The sequence below is a fragment of the Ips typographus genome, linkage group LG2 (assembly GCF_016097725.1).
Source record: "Ips typographus isolate SLU linkage group LG2, UJ_Ityp_2.0, whole genome shotgun sequence".
In the NCBI taxonomy this organism is placed as follows: domain Eukaryota; kingdom Metazoa; phylum Arthropoda; class Insecta; order Coleoptera; family Curculionidae; genus Ips; species Ips typographus.
Window position 1 is genome coordinate 1,380,260 of NC_138423.1, and position 24,930 is coordinate 1,405,189.

At 34.6% G+C, this 24,930-nt stretch overlaps 3 protein-coding genes across 3 annotated transcripts in view; 1 reads left to right on the forward strand and 2 right to left on the reverse strand.

Moving 5' to 3' along the window:
* The first annotated feature begins 83 nt into the window (after window positions 1-83).
* On the forward strand, window positions 84-1,271 carry LOC145725198 (metaxin-2-like). The gene is made up of 4 exons (XM_081973848.1): window positions 84-312; window positions 372-709; window positions 761-1,002; window positions 1,053-1,271. The coding sequence occupies exons 1-4, from the start codon at window positions 270-272 to the stop codon at window positions 1,216-1,218; spliced, it is 789 nt and encodes a 262-aa protein (XP_081829974.1). The 5' UTR covers window positions 84-269; the 3' UTR covers window positions 1,219-1,271.
* Window positions 1,272-2,153: 882 nt separating this feature from the next.
* LOC145725194 (DNA repair protein RAD51 homolog 3-like) lies at window positions 2,154-3,496 on the reverse strand. The gene is made up of 4 exons (XM_081973839.1): window positions 2,947-3,496; window positions 2,624-2,897; window positions 2,445-2,573; window positions 2,154-2,391 (listed from the first exon to the last, which is right to left on the reverse strand). The coding sequence occupies exons 1-4, from the start codon at window positions 3,384-3,386 to the stop codon at window positions 2,197-2,199; spliced, it is 1,038 nt and encodes a 345-aa protein (XP_081829965.1). The 5' UTR covers window positions 3,387-3,496; the 3' UTR covers window positions 2,154-2,196.
* Window positions 3,497-16,089: 12,593 nt separating this feature from the next.
* Window positions 16,090-24,930, reverse strand: part of LOC145725185 (phosphatidylinositol 4-phosphate 5-kinase type-1 sktl-like) — a 38,081-nt gene continuing 29,240 nt past the window's right edge. Inside the window, 3 exon segments of the mRNA XM_081973827.1 lie at window positions 16,090-16,226; window positions 19,425-19,525; window positions 21,797-22,017. Coding sequence (XP_081829953.1) covers window positions 16,188-16,226; window positions 19,425-19,525; window positions 21,797-22,017 — 361 coding nt within the window. The 3' untranslated portion in view covers window positions 16,090-16,187.

A 24,930-nucleotide genomic window follows, 5' to 3' on the forward strand; every position in this document is an offset into this window, starting at 1 on the left:
GATCACGTGGTGTTATCAGTGAAGTGTGGTGAGCAGTCACGTGACCAATTGCTATTATGCAATGTTTAAAAATTTTGAACCCCTAACCTCAATTACATTTTTTTGAATCCTTCACTTTTTTTTGGAAACACAAAATATTCAATAAATTACATTATAATTAGTAATTTAAACAATTTGTTTATTTTATAGACTTTACTGATTACTCCTCATTTACGGTTATATTAACTTTGAAACCCAAAATTAGCTGTTAAGTGAGATTATACACTAAAATGCCTTCACCATTGATAGACAGAATTTCTATAGAACTAGGTGGTAAGTGTACATTTCTCAATTTCTTAAGAAACTGATTTAAAATCAATTATGAATTTCAGCTCAAGAACCTTGGCCAAAAGATGTCAAGTTGTTCCAGCCCCATGAAGTTGAACAGATCCTCTTACCAGACAATGCAAACTGTCTTGCAGTTCAAGCATTTTTGAAAATGTGCAATTTGGATTTTCAAGTTGAGCCCCGACCGAACGCCGAAGCCATGTCTCCTACCGGAAAAGTACCGTTTATCAAAGCAGGGCGATTTGTCACTGCAGAACTGGAGGGTATTGTACAATTTGTTAATGGAAAAGGCATCAGCTTGACTGATAAGCTGGATAATGAACAAAAATCCGATTTGCGAGCTTACATGACTTTAGTCAGGAATGTGATTGAAATTGCTGAGGTTTATTTGCTGTTGCTTTCAGTAGAATATGAAATAACCCCAAAGTTTCAGCTGTATGTTTGCTGGATTGACCAGGAGACTTACAATGAAGTGACAAGTGTCAGGAATGGCTCAGTTTATCCCTGGCCTCTAAACCACATCCAAAATAGAGAGAAAAGGAATCAAGTAATCAAAAAGCTTAAAGTACTGGACTGGTACAATAAAACCCTCCATGAAGTCCACCAAGAAGTGGAAAGTTGCTGTGAGGCTCTTAGTGTTCGTTTAGATAACAACCCCTACTTTTTTGGTGAAAGGTAAGTCCACCCTGTACATTTAAAATTTTGTTACAAATTGTTTTTTTCAGTCCTACAGAATTGGATGCTTTAGTGTTTGGTCATCTTTTTACAATTTTAACTACCCCCTTACCTCGAAATGACTTGGCTGAAATTGTGAGAAGATACCCATCTCTTATTAATTTGGTAAAAAAAATTGAATTGCAGTATTTCAAAAAAGATGCAAAATCACATTAGGTTTAGTTGAGTTGTGTACAGTTGAAATGTTTAATAAATTGTTAGTGGATTTACCTTTAAATTATTTAAACTGCCTCAGAATGCCTTCAAATGTTTACCTACTATACTAGAAAGCCTAGAAGGTGCTTGTCAAAAATTCCAAGATGGCGGAAATAGTGGTGACAGTTTGCCTTTGTTTGTATTGTTGAAATTGAGTTTTTTGAGGATTAGATGAATTTTTACGGTTTAAAATCAAGACTTGAGGTTATTTGCGTAAGTTATTTTTGTTTGCTGCCTGTTCGTAAGTGTTTCAAGCCACATTGTAACAGCAATTCAAGAAAAAGCCCAATTGTGTCAGTTTTTTACTTTACAAGAAACCAGATCTAACCTAACAGTGGTTGAACACTTTGAAGTGGGATGATTTTACCTCAACACTATACTCAATGGTAGGTACAAGTGCTTTCTTGTACAGTAGACTTATTAGGTACTTGTTACATGCGCAGGTATGTGAGTTTTATTTTAAAGCATCCTTCATAGTGAGAGCAACAAAAGTAATTTTGAATGAATGTTCTTGGTAATGAGATAAGAACCATTTACCAGTTTTGCTTACCTAGTTTCAAGAATTTACAGATTTTCTCAAATTGAACAGTGTTTAAGCTGGTTTGCTGTGTGTTGTATGTACCAGGACAAATGTTTTTAGCAATTTGTTTAGACTGGACTTGATTGTGTGTAGAAAAAGCTCTATCTAATACATATCTGTATCAGGAATGAACCTTTCTTTGATTTTTCACTCACAACTTGCAATAAACTACACGAAATAATAAAAAAAAAACATATCTCTTACTACATGAAAACCGCTAACGCCGCCATTAAAAGTGACATTTTAGGCTTTCTAGTATAGAGGGCGGTGTGCAGATACATTAGTTTTTCACTAAACTTGTCAATCAAAAACGCTATTAGTCTATGCTATTACTAAAGTTTTTTCCAATTTAGCTTTATTCAACACATTATTAAAAATTTAGCACTCATAGGTGATTTAGTTACACTTTTAACCAGTTGAGCCACATAAAAATGTTCACATTTTGATAAACATATTCTAGAATTCACCCTATCAAAGAAGGTATCCCCAAAAGCTGGAGCAAAGTACATCTCACTGTTTTTAATTTTTGTGGTAAAGTCATTAGTAACTACCATCTAAAAATAGTTTAAAAAACATCCAATAAACTAAAAACAAATAATTAACTTACAGCAAATTGAAAAATTGTCGACAACTGCTGGAGTTTGCCTAGAAGTTTGTACATTGTAGGTACCCTTTCCAAGGGATTTTTCAAGTACTTCAGAGGATGTGTAAAACTGTCAATAATCACCAGTTTGACCTAAATGAATTACACTGTTGTGTTACCATTTTAGTGAAATGATGACATACATTTTTACCAACTAAAAACCTTTCTAAGAGGTTGATTGCTGCCCACATTTCAGTGACTTCTTGAATGTTAAACACAAAAATGTTACTTAGAATGTTTTCTTCACTTAGTAGTTCATTTGCGCTATTTCTGTGTTTTCCTAAACCGGTTTTAAAGGTGTGACAAATCTGACTTATTCTGGTGGGTGAAAAATTTTTTTTGGTGTCCATATAAATAACTTGGCCGTCCAGACCTCCAATTGATTGAGGCATTTGAGTGGAAACACATAACTGAAAACTGCAGACCTGTAGTTTATATATGGTTGAGTTAGTTGTGGTGTGACTACCAAATCTGTGTTTTGCCTGATCCAGGCAGTCCTGCTAGTTCAGTAATTTTTCCTGGCAAAATTTCATTTTCTAAAACTCTATCCAGTTCAGTGTTAAAGGTCAAAATGGACCTGCAAGCTAGTTCATTTTCCAACAAGTTTAAGGCTGAAATACTAGTTGAGTTGGTGGGTTTTACAGCTAAAAGCTTTGCTTCAGAGTCACTTAAATCAGAAAGATAGGTTTTTCCTTGTTCTCTCAATTGGGCTAATTTGCTACGAGATATATTTAGAGTGGATAGATTTTGGTGCATCCTGATAATTTGATAAAAGAGTAAATAAACCTGAAAGCTGAAAGTGAAAACTGAAGACTGAAGAAAAGTAAGGTTAGGTCCAGAAATGCCGATCAGTCTTCTATACATCTTGGTTTGGTTATTTACATTGCTGCAAAATTTCAAATACATTAAGCTTGGTTCACATGAATCCGACAGTCAGCGACAAAATCGTCTGTTAAACTCACTTGGAGTGAGAAAATGACAGTTTTAAGCACATTTTCGGAATCCTCATTAAGTTTCCTATCTACTAACCTAAAAAAACACTAAAAAATTGAGTATAGTCAGTAAGAAAAACAGTGTCAAAGTTTGAACTCACAGAAACACAGTTTGAAAGGACAGTCAGAGACAAAATCGCCTGTAAAACCCACTTGGAGTGAGAAAATGTCAGTTTTAAGCACATTTTTGGAATCCTCGTTAAATTTCCTATTCAGTTACTTGGAAAAACCCTATAAAATGTGGTACAGTCTGGGAGAAAAGCAGTGTCAAATTTTGAACTAAAAGAAACACAGTTCGGAAGGACAGTCAGGGACAAAATCGCTGGTAAAACCCACTTCTAGTGAGAAAATGTTTGATTTAAGTACATTTTTGGAATCCTCATTAAATTTCCTATTCAATAGCCAAAAAAACAAAAAACATATCGGTACAGTCATGGTGAAAAATGGTGTCAAAGTTTGAATTGTTAAAAACACAGTTTGAAAGAACAATCAAGGACAAAATCGAATGTAAAACCCACTTGGAATGAGAAAATTACAGTTTTAAGCACATTTTTGAAATCCTCATTAAATTTCCTATCCACTAACCTAAAAAAACACTACCAAATTGAGTACAGTTAGAGAGAAAAACAGTGTCAAAGTTTGAACTAACAGAAACACAGTTTGAAAGGACTTTTTGAAAATGACAGTTTTAAGCACATTTTTGGAATCCTTATTAAATTTCGTATCCAATAGCCTAAAAAAATATCACTAAATTCGGTACAGTTAGGGAGAAAAGTGCTGCCAAAGTTTGAAAACACAGTCAGCGACAAAATCGCCTGTTAAACTCACTTGGAGTGAGAAAATGACAGTTTTAAGCACATTTTTGGAATCCTTATTAAATTTCCTATCTACTAACCTTGAACTAACAGAAACACAGTTTGAAAGGACAGTCAAGGACAAAATCGCCTGTAAAACCCATTTATGGTGTGAAAATGAATAGTCTAAAAAAACACTAAAAAATCGAGTATAGTCAGTTAGAAAAACAGTGTCAAAATTTGAACTGCTAGAAACACAGTTTGAAAGGACAGTTAAGGACAAAATCGCCTGTAAAACTCACTTGTATTAACACTTATCCGTCAACCATTCCGCAGCTGTGTCACTCGTCACATGCGAACGACAAGGAGTTTTCCGTGCGTAAAAAGCATTCATTCCGCACGTTCCGCACCCCGCGCTCCGTTATAATTCCGGATACATGAGAACCGAGCTTTAGAGTAATATACCGTAACAAAACTAACGGTATATTACATCATCATCATCATCATCATTCAGCCTAGCTGTGTCCACTGCTGAACATAGGCCTCCCGTAGTCCAATCCAACGTCTTCGACCCTGTGCTGCATTCATCCAATTTGGCTCTATTCTTTTAAGATCGTCAGTCCATCTTGTTGGTGGGCGACCTCTGTTCCGAAAAGCCTCTTGTCGCCGTCTCCACTCCAGAATTAGCCTTGTCCATCGTCCGTCCGTCATTCTCGCCACATGTCCAGCCCAAGTTCCACTTTAACGTTGTTATATGCGGTCAATTGCATCGGTAATTTCAGACATTCGGCGAAGTCTGATGTTAGAGACTCTGTCCCTCAATGATATGTTTGGTGATGCACGGGAATCATTCGTATAACTGTCCCCGGGACATTGTCCTTCCGTTTGCGAATTACTTTCAAAGTGTTTATAAAGAATCAATTTCTTTTGATTTCCAGGGGGGCTCCTTGTCTCTTTATAGTATAGTTACTGTTTCTAAAATAACAGAGAGTGATGTTTTGGTTGCCAGCAAGAGGCTCATAACCGGTTTGACTGCGGGAGTTGATGGAGTTCCGAGTTTCTTGGTTGGGGACTGCGCTGGCGTAGTGGCGAGGCCCCTGGCGTATATTTATAACCTTGTACTGTCGTCTTCCTGTCTTCCCGAAATGTGGAAGAGGGCCAAAGCGACTCCTGTCTTAAAGAAGGGTGATCCTGGCATGGTCGAGAATTATCGACCTATCTCTAATCTTTGCAACTTTGCCAAGCTCCTCGAAATCATTCTGTATGGCTCAATATTTCCGCAAATTCGCAGTAGACTCTCTGTAAATCAGCACGGCTTTTTCGATTCTAGGTCTTGTACTATCAATTTGGCTTCCTTATCTCGGGTCGCCTGTGAAGCATTAGATTCTCGTGGTCAGCTTGACGTAGTTTACACTGATTTTCAAAAAGTCTTTGATCAGATTGATCGTTATGTTCTGTTGAGTAAACTCGAGCGTTTTGGCTTGTCGCAGGGATTGATTGGTTTTGGTGGAGGATTCAGATCACCGTCATTTGTCGTCAATTCTGGTGTACCCCAGGGTTCCAATCTGGGGCCCCTCCTTTTTTCAATTTTCCTTGACGACTTGATTGATCTTGTTTCATGTGAAAATCTGGCATACGCTGATGATCTGAAAATATTTTCTAGTGTTGAGAGTGTCGAGGATTGTGTACGGATTCAGCGAGACTTACAGCTGGTGCAATACTAACAGACTTACCCTTAATACTGCCAAATGCAATGTAATAAGCTTCACAAGAAAAACTAATGGCACTGCGCTGAACCGTACATGTAAGTTTTGTGATCTTGGCATCGTATTTGACGTCAGGCTTACATTTGTGCCGCACGTTGAACAGCTGGTCGCCCGTTATACCAGGTGTCCAAGAGCACCCTGGACATAGGAGATTAACATGGGAAAACGGTTTCATCATAATACCTCACGACATCAATAATATTGAGTCTGTGCAGAGACGGTATTTTAAATACCTCGCGTTTAGGGAGGATGGGATTTACCCCGCTAGGGGATATGACCACAGTCTCCTTTTACAGCGTTTTAGAGAACCATCCCTTGCTGTGAGAAGGGTAACTCACTCATTGAGATTCCTGTTTGGGCTGTTGATTCCTGTTGCATCATAAGGTGGACTTCTCAGTCCTCGTTTGGCAGCTAGGCACACACCTACATTCTTTCTCGGTGCGGCCAGGTCCAATGTTTGCATGCAGAGTCCTCTTCACCTAATGTGCTCGGTCTTCAATCGTATTTGCCATGCATGTGATATCAACGCTGATTCCCTTGAAATTTTGATAGATGCTTTACTAAACCACCTTGGTTAATGGTTAATCTTAATTTATAATTTTAAGTGTATGCAATGTACTTTGTTTATTTCTTTTTAATATTGTTACGGTTTGGGTTACTATGCTCGATACTTCTGAACGAGCACTCGATTCGGGATGAAATCGATGCGCCGCAATATCTGGCCCGATCTGGCCGGGCGCGTGTTAAAGTAGGCCACAGTTAGGAAGCGACACCTGGAAGCATCTTTGATATTCGAGGCAAATCGCGAAGCGTTTTGCGGTCATTCTAGAACGTGGTTTGCGAATATAAAAGAAGCGGTTTCAGACAGTGTAGTAGTGAATTTGGGAACGCGGTAAAGTTTAAATAGTGGAATAATTGTGGAATTGTAGTAGTGTTTTTAGTAGCTGAGTTAATTATTGTACGGAGTGTTTTAAAGTGTAAATAAATGTATTAATTGTTGAGTTAAACTGACTTTGTGAAAATCCACGGGAAAATCGTAACAATATATTGTTACGGTCTGGGCCTACTATGCTCGATACTTCTTAACGAGCGCTCGCCTCGGGATGAAACCGATGCGCCGCAATATCTGGCCGGGCGCGTATTAAAGTAGGCCACAGTTAGGAAGCGCTACCTGGAAGATTCTTGAATGATCAAGGCAACCCGCGAAGCGTTTCGCGGTCATTCTAGAACGTGGTTTGCGAATATAAAAGACGCGGTCTCGACCGCAGTAGTAGTGATTTTGGGAACGCGGTAAAGTTTAAATAGCGGAATAATTGTGGAATTGTAGTAGTGTTTTTAGTAGCTGTGTTAATTATTGTACGGAGTGTTTTGAAGTGTAATAAATTTATTAATTGTTGAGTTAAACTGACTTTGTGTGAACCCACGGGAAAATCGTAACAATATTGTTCATTTCCTGTAAGTGGGTCCTGTTGGAAATAAATGCTTATTATTATTATTATATGGCCAGGATTGCTCTCTGTGCTACGCGATTTTTTTTTGTAATATAATAGTTATTTATGTATAATACATACAATATTTTTTCTACAAACATCGCTAAATATCTAATTCAACTAAACTTACTGCGTAGGTACTCAAAAACAAGATCAATACTATACACAATTGAATACTGACATCAAACTGGTGACACTGACATTTCCAACAATGGCATGCATAGTACGCTATTTTTTGACATATGGACCACTTTTCACAAAGAGATTGTATTGCTTCTCGTACATGGACTTTGATTTTTCGGCCAGTAGATTTAAAGAAACATTTTCTGCAACACTTTGAATTCCGTGTGTATTCTAGATATTGTTATCACTGCTTCCCAATGATAGTTTTCTGCTTACTTACTCAGATATTTAACAACTTTGCGGCACAATTAAGATGAAATTCACTTGACACACAAACTGATCAAACCTGACATTTTCAACAATGGCATGCATAGTAGTCGTTTACCTGGAAAGCAAACGAAAAAATTGTTACCAACGACCTCAGTGTAAATAGCTAATTACGCATAGTTTTCCGTTACGTAATGATCCTCTTTACATACCAAGTGTAAATAAATTTATTTCTTGTTGAGTTAAATTGACTTTGTGTAAACCCACGGGAAAACCGTAACAATATGATATAGACTTTATAGACCAACTTATGGACTCACCCATTTTGCAATCTTTTAACAAACATTACAACAAAGCAAAAAGCATTTCCTTGAAAAAATATAATACATATTACAGACAATAAATATTCTGACTATTGACTAAACTATAAACACACTTTAAGGTTTATCATACCATAATAATATAATCTCATAACTAGTTAGATCATAAAATGTTCTTGATTGGCGAATTGTTTGGTAATTAATGACACAAAAACATAATATGTTTATACGAGCTTATTAATTACCATACACATTCTTTATTTTACATTATTTATCATACCCTATTAAGTATCTGTTTCAAAATATACGTATGAAATTAAAATAAACTTCTTATACTGTTCGAACAATAAGCATATTTATTACCGTGTAATAAATATTGTTCAAACTAATCTCGAAAAAGCAACACACCTAATATTGAGTATATTACAGAAATACACCAACTAGGTAACTATAAAGACCAAAAATTTCGAATCATCAGTAGTAAATGCATAAAAAATCACAGAAAAATTCTTCTTTTTGGCATTAAATTGTATAACAAATACCTTTTTTATACAAAAAATACATTTTAACAACATAAAGCAACTTACAAGCTAATACTTATGTAAAAAATTAAGCCCTATAATAATAAAAAGGCTTCTTTGGGAACAGGTAACGCAGACTTCTATAATAATCCCATTGTTTAACTAAAAACGCCATTTTCTGTCTATAAGTGGGTCTAGAACAAAAATAACAAAATCAATTTATAGGACAAAGTACAAATTACTGTTATGTACCTGTTATTCTAGAATTATTTATACCACAGTAAAGCAAGAGTATTTGCTATATTGTATTTATACTGAGTGTCCAAAACACCTGTGGTGTTATCACATACATATACACCAAGGAGTAAAATCGTTTAAAAATCAAGGGATACGTTTTTCATTTCGTGCAACCCCAATATCTCGAAAACTGTTGCGTTTTGACGTATGCAGTTTTTAAAAAAATATGATCACAATTTTACGAGAAATTCAAAAATTGTATAATATACGGGGTTGTATATTTGAAATAGAGATGAAAAATGATTAGAAATTTAAGGAATTTAGAAGAATTATGAAGCAAAAGCTAATAAATGCACATCAAAAGCAACAATTTAGACAATCGAATTTAGACTATTTGGAAATTATAAAAGTAAATGATTCTTAGAGAAACCACACTTTAAGTAGTCTTTACAGCTCCATAGAATCAAATTTGACAGTTCTGAAGTTAAGGAACACTTTAATACTTTTCTTATGACACGTGACTGCTGTCATATCTGTAAAAAAACCATTTACTAGTCTACTGAAACTAGAACTTACAAATAGTTGCTTATTTGGGTAAGTTGGGTTTAAAGCTCCATGAAGACAAGTTTGACAGTTGAGACGTTAAGAAACACTTTAATACGTTCCTTGCATCACGTGACAGCTGTCATAACTGTCAAAACCCACTCACCAGTGAGCTGAAAGTATACAACGCCAAATAGATGTGTTTCTTTGAAGAATTGCACTGTAAGTTGTGTTTACAACTCCATGAAGCCAAATTTGACAGTTGAGACGTTAAGGAACACTTTGAAGTTTACGTAACTTAACGTCGCAACTATCAAATTTTGCTCCATAGAGCTATAAATACTATGTGCAGAGTGATAGAACAATTCATCCAAGCGATAGAATTACAATTTTGTATTAGTAATTTGAGTGATTTTTGACAGCTGTCAGGTGGCTGTTAAATTTAACTCTATGAAGCTATAAATACAATTTGTAAGGCGATTTATCAAAGAAATACAACTAAATTTGCGTATTCCAGTTGTATGTTAGCGTTGAATGAGTTTTGGCAGTTGACAGAAGTCAGGTGACGTAAGAAACACATCAAAGTGTGAATTAGCCTTACATACATCAAATTTGGGGCTCTATTGAGATGTAAATACAAGGTTGAACTGTTTTGCATTCGACAGTTTCATGTCACTGCTGAATGAGCTTTAAATAGTATCAATAGTCACATTGTCAAGTGCCAAAACTGTCAAGTTTAACGTCTTAAACTGTCATTTAACGTCACAGCTGTCAAATTTAACTTTACAGAGTTACGAACAACCATTTGCGGTGTGATTCATCAAAGAGACACAATTATTTGACATTTTACAATTCACGGCACGGACGGGTAGTCTTGGCAGCTCCTTGGAGCCAAATTTGACAGTCCTGACGTTAAGGAACTGTTTTATACTTTTCTTACGTCACATGACAGCTGTCAGTTGACGTAAGAAACATATCAAAGTGTTAATTAGCCTTACATACATCAAATTTGGCGCTCTATTGAGATGTAAATACAGGGTTGAACTGTTTTGCATTCGACAGTTTTATGTCACTGCTGAATGAGCTTTAAATAGTATCATTAGTCGCATTGTCAAGTGCTATAACTGTCAAGTTTAACGTCTTAAACTGTCATTTAACGTCACAGCTGTCAAATTTAACTTTACAGAGTTACGAACAACCATTTGCGGTGTGATTCATCAAAGAGACGCAATTATTTGACATTTTACAATTCACGGCACGGACGGGTAGTCTTTGCAGCTCCTTGGAGCCAAATTTGACAGTCCTGACGTTAAGGAACTGTTTTATACTTTTCTTACGTCACATGACAGCTGTCAGCTGACGTAAGAAACATATCAAAGTGTCAATTAGCCTTACATACGTCAAATTTGGGGCTCTATTGAGATGTAAATACAGGGTTGAACTGTTTTGCATTCGATAGTTTTATGTCACTACTGAATGAGCTTTAAATAGTATCAATAGTCGCATTGTCAAGTGCCATAACTGTCAAGTTTAACGTCTTAAACTGTCATTTAACGTCACAGCTGTCAAATTTAACTTTACAGAGTTACGAACACCCATTTGCGGCGTGATTCATCAAAGAGACGCAATTATTTGACATTTTACAATTCACGGCACGGACGGGCAGTCTTTGCAGCTCCTTGGAGCCAAATTTGACAGTCCTGACGTTAAGGAACTGTTTTATACTTCTATTACGTCACGTGACAGCTGTCAGTTGACGTAAGAAACATATCAAAGTGTTAATTAGCCTTACATACGTCAAATTTGGGGCTCTATTGAGATGTAAATACAGGGTTGAACTGTTTTGCATTCGACAGTTTTATGTCACTACTGAATGAGCTTTAAATAGTATCAATAGTCGCATTGTCAAGTGCCATAACTGTCAAGTTTAACGTCTTAAACTGTCATTTAACGTCACAGCTGTCAAATGTAACTTTACAGAGTTACGAACAACCATTTTTGGCGTGATTCATCAAAGAAACGCAATAATTTTTACATTTTACAGGTTCACGGCACGGACGGATAGGATTTGCAGCTCCTTGGAGCCAAATTTGACAGTCCTGACGTTAAGGAACTGTTTTATACTTTTCTTACGTCACGTGACAGCTGTCATAACTGTCAAGACCCGCTCACTATAGACGTGGAGCTTATTTGATGAATTACACTGGAAGTTATGTTTAAAGCTCCATGGAGCCAAATTTGACAGTTAAGGAATAATTAAATGCTTTGCTTACGTCACGTGCCAGCTGTCATAACTGTCAAACTCACTCACGGTGACCTGAAAGTATAAAATGTGTGATTTATCCAAGTGATTTTATTGATATTGAGGTGAAAATACAAGTTTGAACTGTTTTACGTTTGAAAGTTTCATGTCACTGCTGAATGAGCTTTAATGGTTATAACAAGTGTCACCTGACTATAAGCCACGCTGGGAAATGTCATAACTGTCAAATTTAACAACAGAACATTAAATTTATTTAATTTAACTACACTTTTTCTTTGACAACATTGATTTAAGTGTAAGTTTCAAGCTCATTAACGGTCATCAGCAATTTTTAGTTTCCACTTGGAAAACATGTTTTAAAGTCTAAAAAACTGCAACAGTCTATTTCAAAAACTGCGCAACTAAAAATTATAAATAATGTAAATTATTTATAAATAATACAGACAAACAAATTTATTCTATAGTATTGCTGCTCATTGTATATTCTTCTTGTACTTTTTTTGAAGCCCTGTATATACCCACTAATGCATGCCGCGTTCATCAAACTTTACATATTTACTTTCAGTTTAAAGGTTCAAATTTAAACAAACTATAGTCACGCTGTAATTTATATATTTCCAAAGCCGAAAAAGCACATTGATTATATTTAATACGCTCTAAACCTTTTCGTTATATACAAAACGATGCAGGGGTGATTATTTAAAACCAACAAAATGTACACCAGCTTTCACAGTAAACTGTATTTTTTTTTATGTTTACATTCTACATTAACACTTTATAACGTGACCTACACACCCTCAACAAAGTGCACCGAAAATGTACTATTTAATAAAAAAAACCTTCTTGCTATTATAATAATTATTTATGCTTTCTTTAGTTATCACAATTTCAGAAACGAAATATTGACTTACAATTAACGATTTACAACATTATCATAGGTTTTAGAGTATTTTTTTGGCGAAAGAGATTTTCATATAAGCATCTTACACGAGTTTTTATAAAATAATTTTCAATAAAGCGCCGGATCTCAAACTTGTTTGAAATGAGTGATGAACAGTTTAAGAACCGCTGTCATAAAAAAAAACAATACCATATACACCAATTTAAAAATCAGAGTTACACATTTATATAAATATAAAATAACTAAATTAGTCTATTATTGCCAAATAGGTACTTACTATATTTTACACTTTAGAATTATCCTAAAGGAGTTTCGGACGTCAAATATTTCAACGCAAGTAGTAAATAGTTATTTGCCTTACAAGTGCTAAAACTGGCACTTTTCCGCACGAGACTGTAGCTGAAGTGAGGTACCGAGATGTGTTTGAAATTATCTACTTTAAAAAATAAGTGCTCTTTTCTGTTTGAGAGACTTGTAGAAATGTGACAGCTATCAAAGGTGTCAGCCCTATCCAGTTTCTGAGATATTTCACGTTTAAGTTGCTTGTTGCTTAGCATGGAGAATCTGATTTAGAGATGTTGATAGGATTTTCACTCATATAGGTTATATTGGTAGCTGTCAAAAATTTGCAGCAGATACTAGTTTCTGAGATGCTGTACAATTAATTTGCTTGTTGCTTAACATGGGGACTCTACATTAAAGAAGTGTCCTTTTCTGTTTGTCACACTTGATCAAATTACTGTCATATCGTCAGGTTGACAGCTGTCAAAAATGTCAAGTCTGTCCGTCCACTAGTTTCTGAAATATTGCACAATTAAGTTATTTGTTGCTTAACATTGGTGATTCTACTTTAAAAAAGTCTTCTACTCTGTTTGACCAACTTGTAGAAAAGTGACAGCTGTTAAAAAAAATTCCGCTCTGTCCATCCACCAGTTTCTGAGATACTGCACGTTTACGTTGCTTATTCCTTAGCATATTGGCAATCTGATTTAGTGTTTTTAAATTCTCTTGACAGACTGGTAGAAAATTGACAACTGTCAATCTTGGCACAAGGTTCCTCATAGGCTAAGTTGACAGCTGTCACAAATTTCAGGCATATCTGTCCACTAGTTTCTGAGATATTGCACAATTAAGTTGTTTGTTGCTTAACAGGTAGATTCTACTTTAAAAACTGCTCTTTTCTTGTGGAAAAGTGACAGTTGTCAAAGTTGATCAAGTTGGCAACTGGGTCTTAAAACTCTGTAAATTAAATTTAAATGTATTTTTAAATTCTCTTGACAGATTGGTAGAAAATTGCCAACTGTCAATCTTAGTGCAGTGGGTCTCATAGGCTAAGTTGACAGCTGTCAAAAATTTTAGGCATGTCCCTTCACTAGTTTCTGAAATATTGCACGATTAAATTGTTTGTTGCTTAACAACAGCTGTCAAAAATGTCAAGTCTGTCCGTCGTCCACTAGTTTCTGAAATATTGCACAATTAAGTTGTTCGTTGTTTAATATGGTGATTCTGCTCTTCTGTTTGACAAACTTATAGAAAAGTGACAGCTGTCAAAAATTTCAGCCCTGTCCATCGACCCGTTTCCGACATATTAAACGTTTGAGTTATCTGATGCTTAGCATGAAGAATCTGATTTAGAGAAGTGTTTTAAAATTTTCTTGACAGACTGGTAGAAAATTGACAAGTGTTAATATTGGTACAGTTTTTCTCATAGTTTAGGTTGACAGTTGTCAAAAATGCCAAGCCTGTCGGTCCACTAGTTTCAACTTGTACAAAAATGACAGCTGGCAAAAATGTCTTAACATGCAGATTCTATTTTAAGAAAGTGCTCTTTTCAGTTTGACAAACATGTAGAAAAAGTATCAGCTGTCAAACGTCGTCAAGTTACTCTCACGCGTCAGATAGACAGCTGTCAAAAATGTCCATCCACCAGTTTCTGAGATATTGCACGTTTAAGTTGCTTAGCATTGAAAACTTGATTTATAGATGTGTTTTAAAATTTTCTTGACTGACTGATGGTAGACAATGGACAACTGTCAATCTTGGTACAGTGTCTCTCATAGGCTAAGTTGACAGCTGTCAAAAATTTCAGGCATGTCCGTCCACTAGTTTCTGAGATATTGCAAAATTATTTTGCTCGTTGCTTAACATGGTGATTCTACTTTAAAAAAATGGTCTTCTCTCTTTGCAGACTTATAGAAAAGTGACAGCTGTCGAACTTGGTCAAGTTGTTCTCATGCGTCACGTTGACAGCTGTCAAAAATGTCAGTCCTGTTCATCTACCAGTTTCTGAGATATTGCACGTTTAAGTTGCATGTTGCTTAGCATAGAAAATCTGATATAAAGTTGTGTTTTAAAAATTTCTTTGCATACTGGTAGACAATTGACAAATGTCTATCTTGGTACAGTGTCTCTCATAGGCTAAGTTGACAGCTGTCAAAAGTTTTTAGGCATATCCGTCCACTAGTTTCTGAGATATTGCAAAATTATTTTGCTCGTTGCTCAACATTGTGATTCTACTTTAAATATGCTCTGTTTTCTTTGACAGACTTGTAGAAATGTGACGGCTGTCAAACTTGGTTTCAAAGTATATGTCTCGTCTACGGAGCTGTTTTATGAATAATTTCTTTAAAATCAAAGTTTGGTGTGAAAACCTTTGGCTTAAAATCAAACTACTAACGTTAAAAAAAAAGAACAGGATCAACACTTTCCTCCTTCATTTAATTTTGACAGTTGACGTATTTGACGTCTTTCCAATTCTCCGAGTTTTTCTTTGTTAAAACTAACCACATCATTTTAATATGAGATTACAAGTATTAACAACAGTATAATAATAATTATCAAACGTATCAGTGCGCGGACGTTCCTTACAGGAATCGCTTACTTTTCTAGCTACACTGCTCATTAAGTAGTATTTACACTAATAACAAGTGAATGCGACGAGTGTTCTAGAGCAGTTCAAAACCAGCTATACAATATCATTACATACATAATCACTTAGACGACTATGATATGGAATGTGAATAACTTAATTAAAAATGACACACTGGAATGAATAGTCTTATTATCGAGCGAATAAATAACAATTATTTTTAAATCTACTGTTAAAAATAAAGTTGAAATTCACGCCCATTTATCATTCCTTCTATTGTACTCTATATTTTTCAGATTTATACCTTCTTAGTACAACCACTGCGCGGCTTTCGTACTAAAAAAATAACAGAAAATAAAAAAATAAACTCATTAGAACAATGAACATGAGCATCCATGGTCCATGAACACAAAAAAGCATCTGTTTCACAAGCCTTGCAGTTTTTAAGAATTTAAAAATTAAAAACTCTATAAAAATATTTTTGTTTACACTAAATTCCATACAATAAATGTTAACAAGACTTCTTAGAGCGCCATGAGTTATTAAATGAAAAACGAATGATGTAAGCAATCAGTTTGCTATTACACCCAATTGCCGGCATTTAAATCGTTCCTGTTATTGTCAGTCGTAATCCACCTCAACGCGTTGCTTCAAGTGTTCCTAATCGAATTTAAAACAAGAAAATTTGAAATTGCTGTTCGTTTACAGGATGTTACAAATTGCTAGTCTTAAGTGGAATTTTTACAAATCACAACAAATCAAATTATTTCCATTTTAGAGTTCAACTTGTAACGCCCTGTAGACTGAAAGTTCAAAACAGCATCGTTTTCCAAACTAAGTTTTAGTACGATTTAAAGTGTATTTATTGATGCAGTTAAATGTAACTACTTATACATGCTAAACAAAGTAACTTAAAAAAAGAGGAGTTGCAATGCGCGTACAAACAGAAAAACACGTTATTTACACGGTGTCCCAGAAAGTAAGTTGATAAAAAAGCTTAACTTTGCTTATCTAACTATTCCAGCAACAGCAGGAGGTCTTTCAGTTACAATCGTAGTTAATAAATAGAAACCAAATATATTTTGTTATTTGTTACCTAACTAAACTGGGCTAAATACTTACTGGACAGCACGCTGGACAGTGACCAAATAGGGACCGTATCAAACGGTCAAGATACTTATTTTGCTGATTTTTCTGTTATTTGGAAAATATTAAGACAAATGCATGGTATATTGTAAATTATACCACTAACAGAATAAAAATTAACAAATCACTGTCAATCTGTTCTGTTCTTTAGCATCCTAAAGCTTCTTGTTGCATCAGAGTCGTTTAAAGTTGTTTTTGAGTCTGTATAAAGGCGTTTGGCAGTGTATTGATGTCACAAAAATAGCTATTTATGTAACCAGTTACGAAAAGATCGATTTTGTGTAACGAATGAATGTTTGTAGGGCGAGCGCAGCGAGGTCCTACAATTTAAATGAGTTACACAATAAGACATTTTCGAAACGTGTTGCATACATAATTTTTTCTAATTTTGACCAAAAAGCGGTAAAAACCATCTTTTAAAGTGATTTAACACAAATATTCACTTTCATAGCACCTTGTATAAATTGTGACAACGACATGTTATGATAGATGCCGCCCATATGTTTCTACGGAAATGCATAAAAACAGGGAGTTATGAAATGAACTTTTCATAACTAGTTACATAAAGTAAAACGTTTTGTCACTCTAATCAGTTTTGAAAAGTGTCACTTTATATGCCAAAATTAGAAAAAGTATATTTTCAAGACTTTAATTGGTGTACAACTCAATTTTCTGTTCTGGACATCAAGTGTAGAAGTAAATTAAATTTTCGGACTATTTTATTTCTAAAAATTAGTTCTCAAGACTATTATTGTAGCATTTGGTACCAAAATTTTTTACTTTTATTACTGAAGAAACTTGACTTTTGGAAATAGTCTTAAACTCGATTTTTCAGTCTTAAAAAGCACTAAAATCAGTCAATTTATTGCACCTATGAGTGTAGAAGTCAATTTAATAGTCAAGAAGCTTGAAATAACATTTTCAAGACTATGGTCAGTGGACACACTGGCTTTTAGGCCTGATAAGTCAAAAACTTTGTAAAGATAGTCTTAAAACTCGATTTGAGGCACTGAAAACAGCCTTAAAACACTAAAAACAGTCTAGTTTATTAAGAAGCACCCGAATTTTTAGCACTGAGGTGTCTAGAAGTCGATTTAATAGTGACAAAGCTTGGAATGCTATTTTAAGTCTATGAAGAATGTAAAAATTGTTTTTTAAGTTTGCTATGTCAATAACTTGGTGAAGATAGTCTTGAAACTCGATTTTCCAAGCTGAAAGCAGTTTTGAAGCACTAAAAATAGTCCAGAATTCGAAGAAAATGAAAAGCAAAGTAAAAAGCACGAAAAGCTCGTTTTCAAGACAATTTTCATGAATCTAATGTCAATGTCCTGCATCTAAGACTATTTTCAAGACTAAAATATTGAAATTTGTCTTCAAATTATGAAAACTTACTTCAAATGCAAATTTTAAGCTTCTGATGTCACTTTTCATTAGTTCAAGTCAATTTTTAAGAATTTGTAGTAACAAATTATTGAAAAAGTAGTTTTTATGTCTACAAGTCAATTTTTAGTATTAAAGTCTCTCGATTTGCATGAAAACTGGTTACAAACACAATTTTTAAGCTTCTGAAATGTTTATCTTTTCTAATTCAATTTTCAAAACTAAAGTCTTTTAGTTTGTCTGGAAACTATGAAAACTGGCTACAATAATATTTTTTAAACTTCTTAAGTGAATTTTCCGTTTCCAAGACAGCTTTTAAGTTGGGTTGGGTTAGTTTTGGGTTTTTGATCGTAATAACGTGTAATAAAGTGCTTGTTCCAAATTTGATCAATATTGCTCCAACGCAACGGTTTGACAGTTATGACAAAAAAAACGATTTTGAAGAAACGAAATTTGAAGGGCTGTTTTTTCCTTAGGAAGCACTTTTCAGGAAAATGACATAATGAATGTCAACTTTTTTTTTAATTGGCTATAGATTGGTGAATTATTGACATTTAACCCACCCTGGAGGAAAACGATTGACTTAAGATATATTATAAAAGTCACGATGATTTAGTATTTACTAGATAACTAAGTGGCCGAATTGACAACCTACCTTCTGGGACTAAAAATCGACTCTACCACTGTTACTCTATGTTACTGTAACAAAGCATTTAGACAAAACAAAGTATAACGTGAAACTAATAAACGCTGTAAATGGGTTATACGTTAATTTAAATAAGCTACTTACGCTGGATTTACCTAGCTAAATCCCCATAGACACAGTAAACATTTTATTGAGCAAATTATACGGACTCAATCAGGGTACAGCATGCATTAGTGGTTATACTTAAAAAAAACTTAATCAGCTTTGTAACGGGCGTAAAATCTACTTAATCAGCAAACGGAAACTCAGTAGCATGCACATCAAAAGGTGTGTAAGTGTGTGTTGATTAATTTTAAAACCGTGACTACCCACTTTTGCTCGAAAAGTGTAATAACAACTGATCACGTGAAAATGCATTTTGATTAGTGCGTTCAAATTATTAACATTTTGCATGTTATAAATGTTGTCTAATTTAAAAGATGCAAAATGTTTCTACTAGATGATCAAATTTGAGTTTCTAGCGTAACGACCGGTCAGGATGTTGGCAAACAAATTACAATATTGATAAAAATATGTGACAGCTGACCCGCTCGATCACTAGAACTCGTTATAACAAATTGGACAAGTCCCATCTCCAAATACGCATACAAAAATGGCGGGTTGGGCGTTTAGCGCTTAGAACTTACCATTTCACTGGTGAGACAGTTGATCGCATGTTCGACCGCCTTTTTGTGATGTTTGCCCGAAGACGCGTTTGAACCGGGTCTCAAAGGGGTGGTTGGACAACCTAAAATCATATTTTGTATGATTTAATCCGCATAAACTATCATATCTTCCAGTCAACTGTACAATAACAACCAAGAAGCAGAACTATGATATAAACATGCAAATCAGTAAAATGCAACAAGTCACTTATGCATGTTATGTATCATGTAACAGCTTGTAACACCAAAACGCTACAACATATTGAATGATGTTTGCCACAACCATATAATTACTAGTATGATCATACAATTGACAGGTATTGTCACACTTAAAGAGTTAGATAATATTGGGTTCAAGAACTACATATACGATTATGCCATTCACAGTGTACTTTTGTGACAATCCAACTGGACATAATGTTGGAATTTACTTTCAGGCTTTGAAATTATGTTAATAATATTAATTTTAGTTAAAAGTAATGAATATTATTCTTCAAGTTTTGTCTGTGTTAACAGTCTAATAATATAGCTCACTTAGACTTCAGTTTTCTATTAGACTGTTCTAAATTTTGCAAGAATCTTTTTACACTACTTGAGCAGCATTTGAAAGGTTTTAAGACAGTTTAATGGGCCTATTGAAGTTTCTGTTCTTACAGAAGCATAGCGAAGCTTTGAGACTGTTCTAAAAGCTTTTGGAAGCTTCTAAGATGTTTCAGAATCTTCTAGACACAGTTTTGGAAGCTTATGGAGTTTCTATAGTGTTTTGGAAACTTGAAATCTGTTTAGACGACTTCAGGAGCATTTGGAAACATTTTGGACAGTTTCAAGAGCATAGTGAAGGTTCTAGACTGCTTTAGAGGCATTTGGGAACTCTTATACGATTCTAAAAATGTTTGAAAGCTCCATCTACTCTACAAATATACCGAAGCTTTTGGACTGTTCTAAAAGCTTTTGAAAGCTTCTAGACACTGTTTGCTTTTGGAGTTTCTATAATGTTTTGAAAGGTTTTGAAATCTATTTAGACTACTTCAGGAGCATTTAGAAGGTTTTTGGACAGTTTAAAGAAGATAAAAGTTCTGGACTGAGGTTTGGAGTCACTTAAACGGTTCTAGAAATTATTGGAAGTTTTTAAACTGCTCTAGAGGCATACGGAAGCTCTTAGACTGTTTTGTGAGCTTCTAGACAAGTTGAAGCAGATTTGAAAACTTGTAGAGTGTTCTAAAAGCTTTTGGAAGCTTCTAAGCTATTTCACAGTTTCAAGAGCATATTGAATGAAACGTGTTCTGGACTGCTTTAGAGGCATTTGGGAGCTTTTAGACGGTTCTAGAAATTTTTAGAAGTAAACTACTTTAGAAGCATATGGAAGCTTTAGATTGTTCCAAAGGCTTTTGGAAGCTTCTAGACACTGTTTTAGAAGCTTCTGGAGTTTCTATGTTTTGAAATCTGTTTAGACTACTTCAGGAGCATTTAGAAGGTTTATGGAACAGTTTAAAGGTTCTGAATTGTTTTAGAGGCATTTTCTTGTTCTAGAAATTTTTGGAAGCGTTTAGACTGTTTTAGCAGCATTTGGAAGGTTCGAGACTCTTTCGGAAGGTTTTTAACTAGGTACTTTAAACTTCGATTAAAGCGCTGTTTCCAAGTTCTACAGAAAAATAAATTGTGGACGTGGTAAAAACCTGGCTGGTAAAAGCAAAGTACAAGCTATCGCGAATAGCCCAACTTTCATCGGAGGAAAGGCTCGATGGTGCATAACAAATAATACATATCATTGTATAGGACTAAATTTTGTATGCACATTATTTTAATATAAATATGTTTCTAGTAAACGGATTTTATATACTCTTGGAAGCCTAAAAAAAAACATGACATTCGTAGCTTTGAGGAATATGAAAGTCATAGTCTCCCCATGTTCGGAATCAATTAAGAAACTGAAAATATCGTGAAAGACGCCTTAATCACGTTCTAAGAACGTGACAGTAATATTCCTAGATATCTAAAAGGAATATGATATTCATATTTTATTCACTTTCAACAGAACCTGTAAGGAAGGTAAAAAGAACGTGAAAGGGGAGATCTGTAACATCAAAAAAGCACATTCCATTCCGGTTCCCAATGTTATTTTGGAATGTGTCAAGAACATGATACTGCTTAATCGGTTACTAGTAATTATAAAATCTCAACCAAGCGATTACGTCATTAACCAATTATTCTGTCTTAATTCAGCAGAGTAAACACCTCCTCTATTCAATATACCAGGTAGAATAACTTTTTGTGGACGTAAATGCTGGTTCGGACAAACCATCATAAAAGCAAACGTGCAATTTGACAGCCAATACAACACTACCCTGACTCACCCATATCCCCGCTACTTGACGATTCGGTAAATGAAGGTGTACCTTCGGTCCAGGTGGGCGTAGATCCTTCGACGGAAGTGGGCGGCGTCCACGCTAGACCGGTCCTGGACGAGTGTCCGCCCGACGACGAGTGGCCGCCCGCCGTCGAACTACCGCCCGACGACTCCACGCTAAGGGAAGATTTCGTTTCAGCTCGATACTCTACTTTGATATCAGTTATACTGCAAAAAGGACGTTAACCGTTGTCACCGTATGCTTGGAATATAGTTAAAAGTTTAAAAGTAGTGCAATTGGGGAACGACACTCAGTTTTTAAAAAGTAAGAAATAAAGTAAAAACTACTTTCACTTCAAGTAAAGTTGCTGTGCTACTAAAATCAATATTTGTTTCTTAAATATTTTTGTAAAACCTTATCGTAGAAACTTCAAAGAACTTTAACAAAGACTAGAGACAATTTTATAATATGAACATTTTTGAACGACAAAATATGTAAATTTGTTAGGTATTTAGTTTAATTGTTAATTTGTTAAAGACACGGGAAACTGTGACGCACGCACGAGAAAAACCTTTTTTCTGGATTGGTATGGTATGGAATGGTATGAAATATACTATTCCCTTTCTGGAGAAGTCTAATTTGCCAAAGGTCTCTATGGAAAATGTCACTGTCACTAGTTTGATGTCAGTATTCAATTGTGTATAGTTGTGATCCTGTTTTTGATTATCTACGCAGTAAGTTAATTGTATTAAATTATTTAGCATTATTTGTAGAAAAGGTATTGTATGTATTGAAAGATGTAGGTATCGACTGATCAAAGTCAAACTTTTCGAGCTTAATACATGAACAGCTATTTTATGTGGTCGGCAAGTAATAAGATATGAAGAATAATATAATAATAATATAAAAATATATATAATATATAATTGTAATATGAAGTAATACAGTTGGATTTTATAACATCATCGGCATAGCATAGGATTTTGACGTCTTTGTTCCCCATTTTATACCCTTTCAGGTTACGAGTGCTTTTTATTATTTCTTCCATAACGATGTTGAACAATAAGAGGTTAAGGAAATCTCCTTGCCGGATACCACTATTTACAAGAAGTTCTTTGATAGTTGCGCCATTTTTTGGCTTGTATTTTGTTTCTCTGGTAAATATTTTCGATTGTTTTTATGATGTTGTATGGGATTTGCCTGTTGTCTAGAAGGTGTACCATGTGTTCGGTCAAACGCCTTTTCCAGGTCTATAAAACACATGAAGGCTGGTTTGTTATACTCAATGGATTTTTCAGTTACTTGTCGCAGTATAAATACCGCATCTGTGCAAGATCTTCCTGATCTGAATCCTTGTTGTTCATCGCCTAATGTGATAAGTTCGTTTATTTTATTTGTTATAATTTTTGTTACTAGCTTTAAGGTTGTATTTAGAAGGTTTATGCCTCAGTAGTTTGCGGGTATCTTTTTAAAACAGTAAGATTGTAGTACTTAGGCGCCATTCGTCAGGAAATTTTTGATTTGTAAAAGGATTTTGTGAATTAAGCTGCTGTTTCAGGCTCCTCCCGCCGTATTTAAGAAGCTCATTTGGGATACAGTTTCTATATCCTTTTCTTCTATTTCAGTTACTTCGTCAGTTGGGGATTCCGGTATACTTTCCGTATCTTCTTTTTTATACAGGGTGGTCCAGTTTTAAGTGTCAATAATTCACCATTTGATAGCCAATCAAAAAATAAGTTGACTTGCATTGTGTCATTTTTCTGAAAAACGTTTCCTAAGGAAGATACAGTCCTCCAAATTTCAATTTAAAAAATCGTTTTATAGTTTAAAACTGAACATTCAAGACTTGTGAAAGCCCAAATTTGTACTGAATAGTCTAAAAACTTGCTTTTTCCTATTAGGAATGGTCTTATGATTCGCTTTCTCAGACTGCCATCCTGGTTGAGTGTCTGAAACTGGCATTCATGAACTAAAAAAAGTACGGAAATCAAGACAAAGACTGTATTGTGCATGAAACTCATTTTTTACTACTAAAAATAATATAAAAGTTGACTTTTAATGCTAGAACTGACTTTACTAGGACTAAAGAGAGTCCAAAAGTATATTTTCAAGACTTTAATTGGTGTACAACTGAATTTTCTGGACTGGACAAGAAGTCTAGAAGTAAATTAAATTTTCGGACTATTTTATTTCTAAAAATTAGTTCTCAAGACTATAATTGTAGCATTTGGTACCAAAATTTTTTACTTTTATTACTGAAGAAACTTGACTTTTGGAAATAGTCTTAAACTCGATTTTTCAGTCTTAAAAAGCACTAAAAACAGTCTGAATTTCTTAGAGATGCTACAATTTATTGCACCTATGAGTGTAGAAGTCAATTTAATAGAGAAGAAGCTTGAAATAACATTTTCAAGACTATGGTCAGTGGACAAACTGGTTTTTAGGTCTGATAAGTCAAAAACTTTGTAAAGATAGTCTTGAAACTCGATTTGAGACACTGAAAACAGCCTTAAAACACTAAAAACCGTCTAGTTTATTAAGAAATACCCGAATTTTTAGCACTGAGGTGTCTAGAAGTCGATTTAATAGTGACAAAGCTTAGAATGCCATTTTAAGTCTATGAAGAATGTAAAAATTGTTTTTTAAGTTTGCTATGTCAATAACTTGGTGAAGATAGTCTTGAAACTCGATTTTCCAAGCTGAAAGCAGTTTTAAAGCACTAAAATTAGTCCAGAATTCGAAGAAAATGAAAAGCAAAGTAAAAATCACGAAAAGTTCGTTTTCAAGACAATTTTCATGAATCTAATGTTAATGTCCTGCATCTAAGACTATTTTCAAGACTAAAATATTGAAATTTGTCTTCAAATTATGAAAACTTACTTCAAATGCAAATTTTAAGCTTCTGATGTCACTTTTCATTAGTTCAGTCACATTTTGGGGTTCAAGTCAATTTTTAAGGTTTAAATGTATGAATATGTAGTAACAAGTTCTTGAAAAAATAGTTTTTATGTCCACAAGTCAATTTTTAGTATTAAAGTCTCTCGATTTACATGAAAACTGGTTACAAACACAATTTTTAAGCTTCTGAAATTTTTATCTTTTCTAATTCAATTTTCAAAACTAAAGTCTTTTAGTTTGTC

What these genes read in the sequence shown, in the direction of transcription:
- LOC145725198 (XM_081973848.1), top strand. Translation starts at nt 270, where the DNA reads ATGCCTTCACCATTGATAGACAGAATTTCTATAGAACTAGGTG. An exon ending in AATTTCTATAGAACTAGGTG is followed by an intron (nt 313 to 371) that starts GTAAGTGTACAT and finishes TATGAATTTCAG; the next exon opens with CTCAAGAACCTTGGCCAAAA. An exon ending in CCCTACTTTTTTGGTGAAAG is followed by an intron (nt 1,003 to 1,052) that starts GTAAGTCCACCC and finishes TGTTTTTTTCAG; the next exon opens with TCCTACAGAATTGGATGCTT.
- LOC145725194 (XM_081973839.1), bottom strand. Translation starts at nt 3,386, where the DNA reads ATGTATTTGAAATTTTGCAGCAATGTAAATAACCAAACCAAGATGTAT. An exon ending in TCAGGCAAAACACAGATTTG is followed by an intron (nt 2,898 to 2,946) that starts GTAGTCACACCA and finishes ACAGGTCTGCAG; the next exon opens with TTTTCAGTTATGTGTTTCCA. An exon ending in CGACAATTTTTCAATTTGCT is followed by an intron (nt 2,392 to 2,444) that starts GTAAGTTAATTA and finishes AACTATTTTTAG; the next exon opens with ATGGTAGTTACTAATGACTT.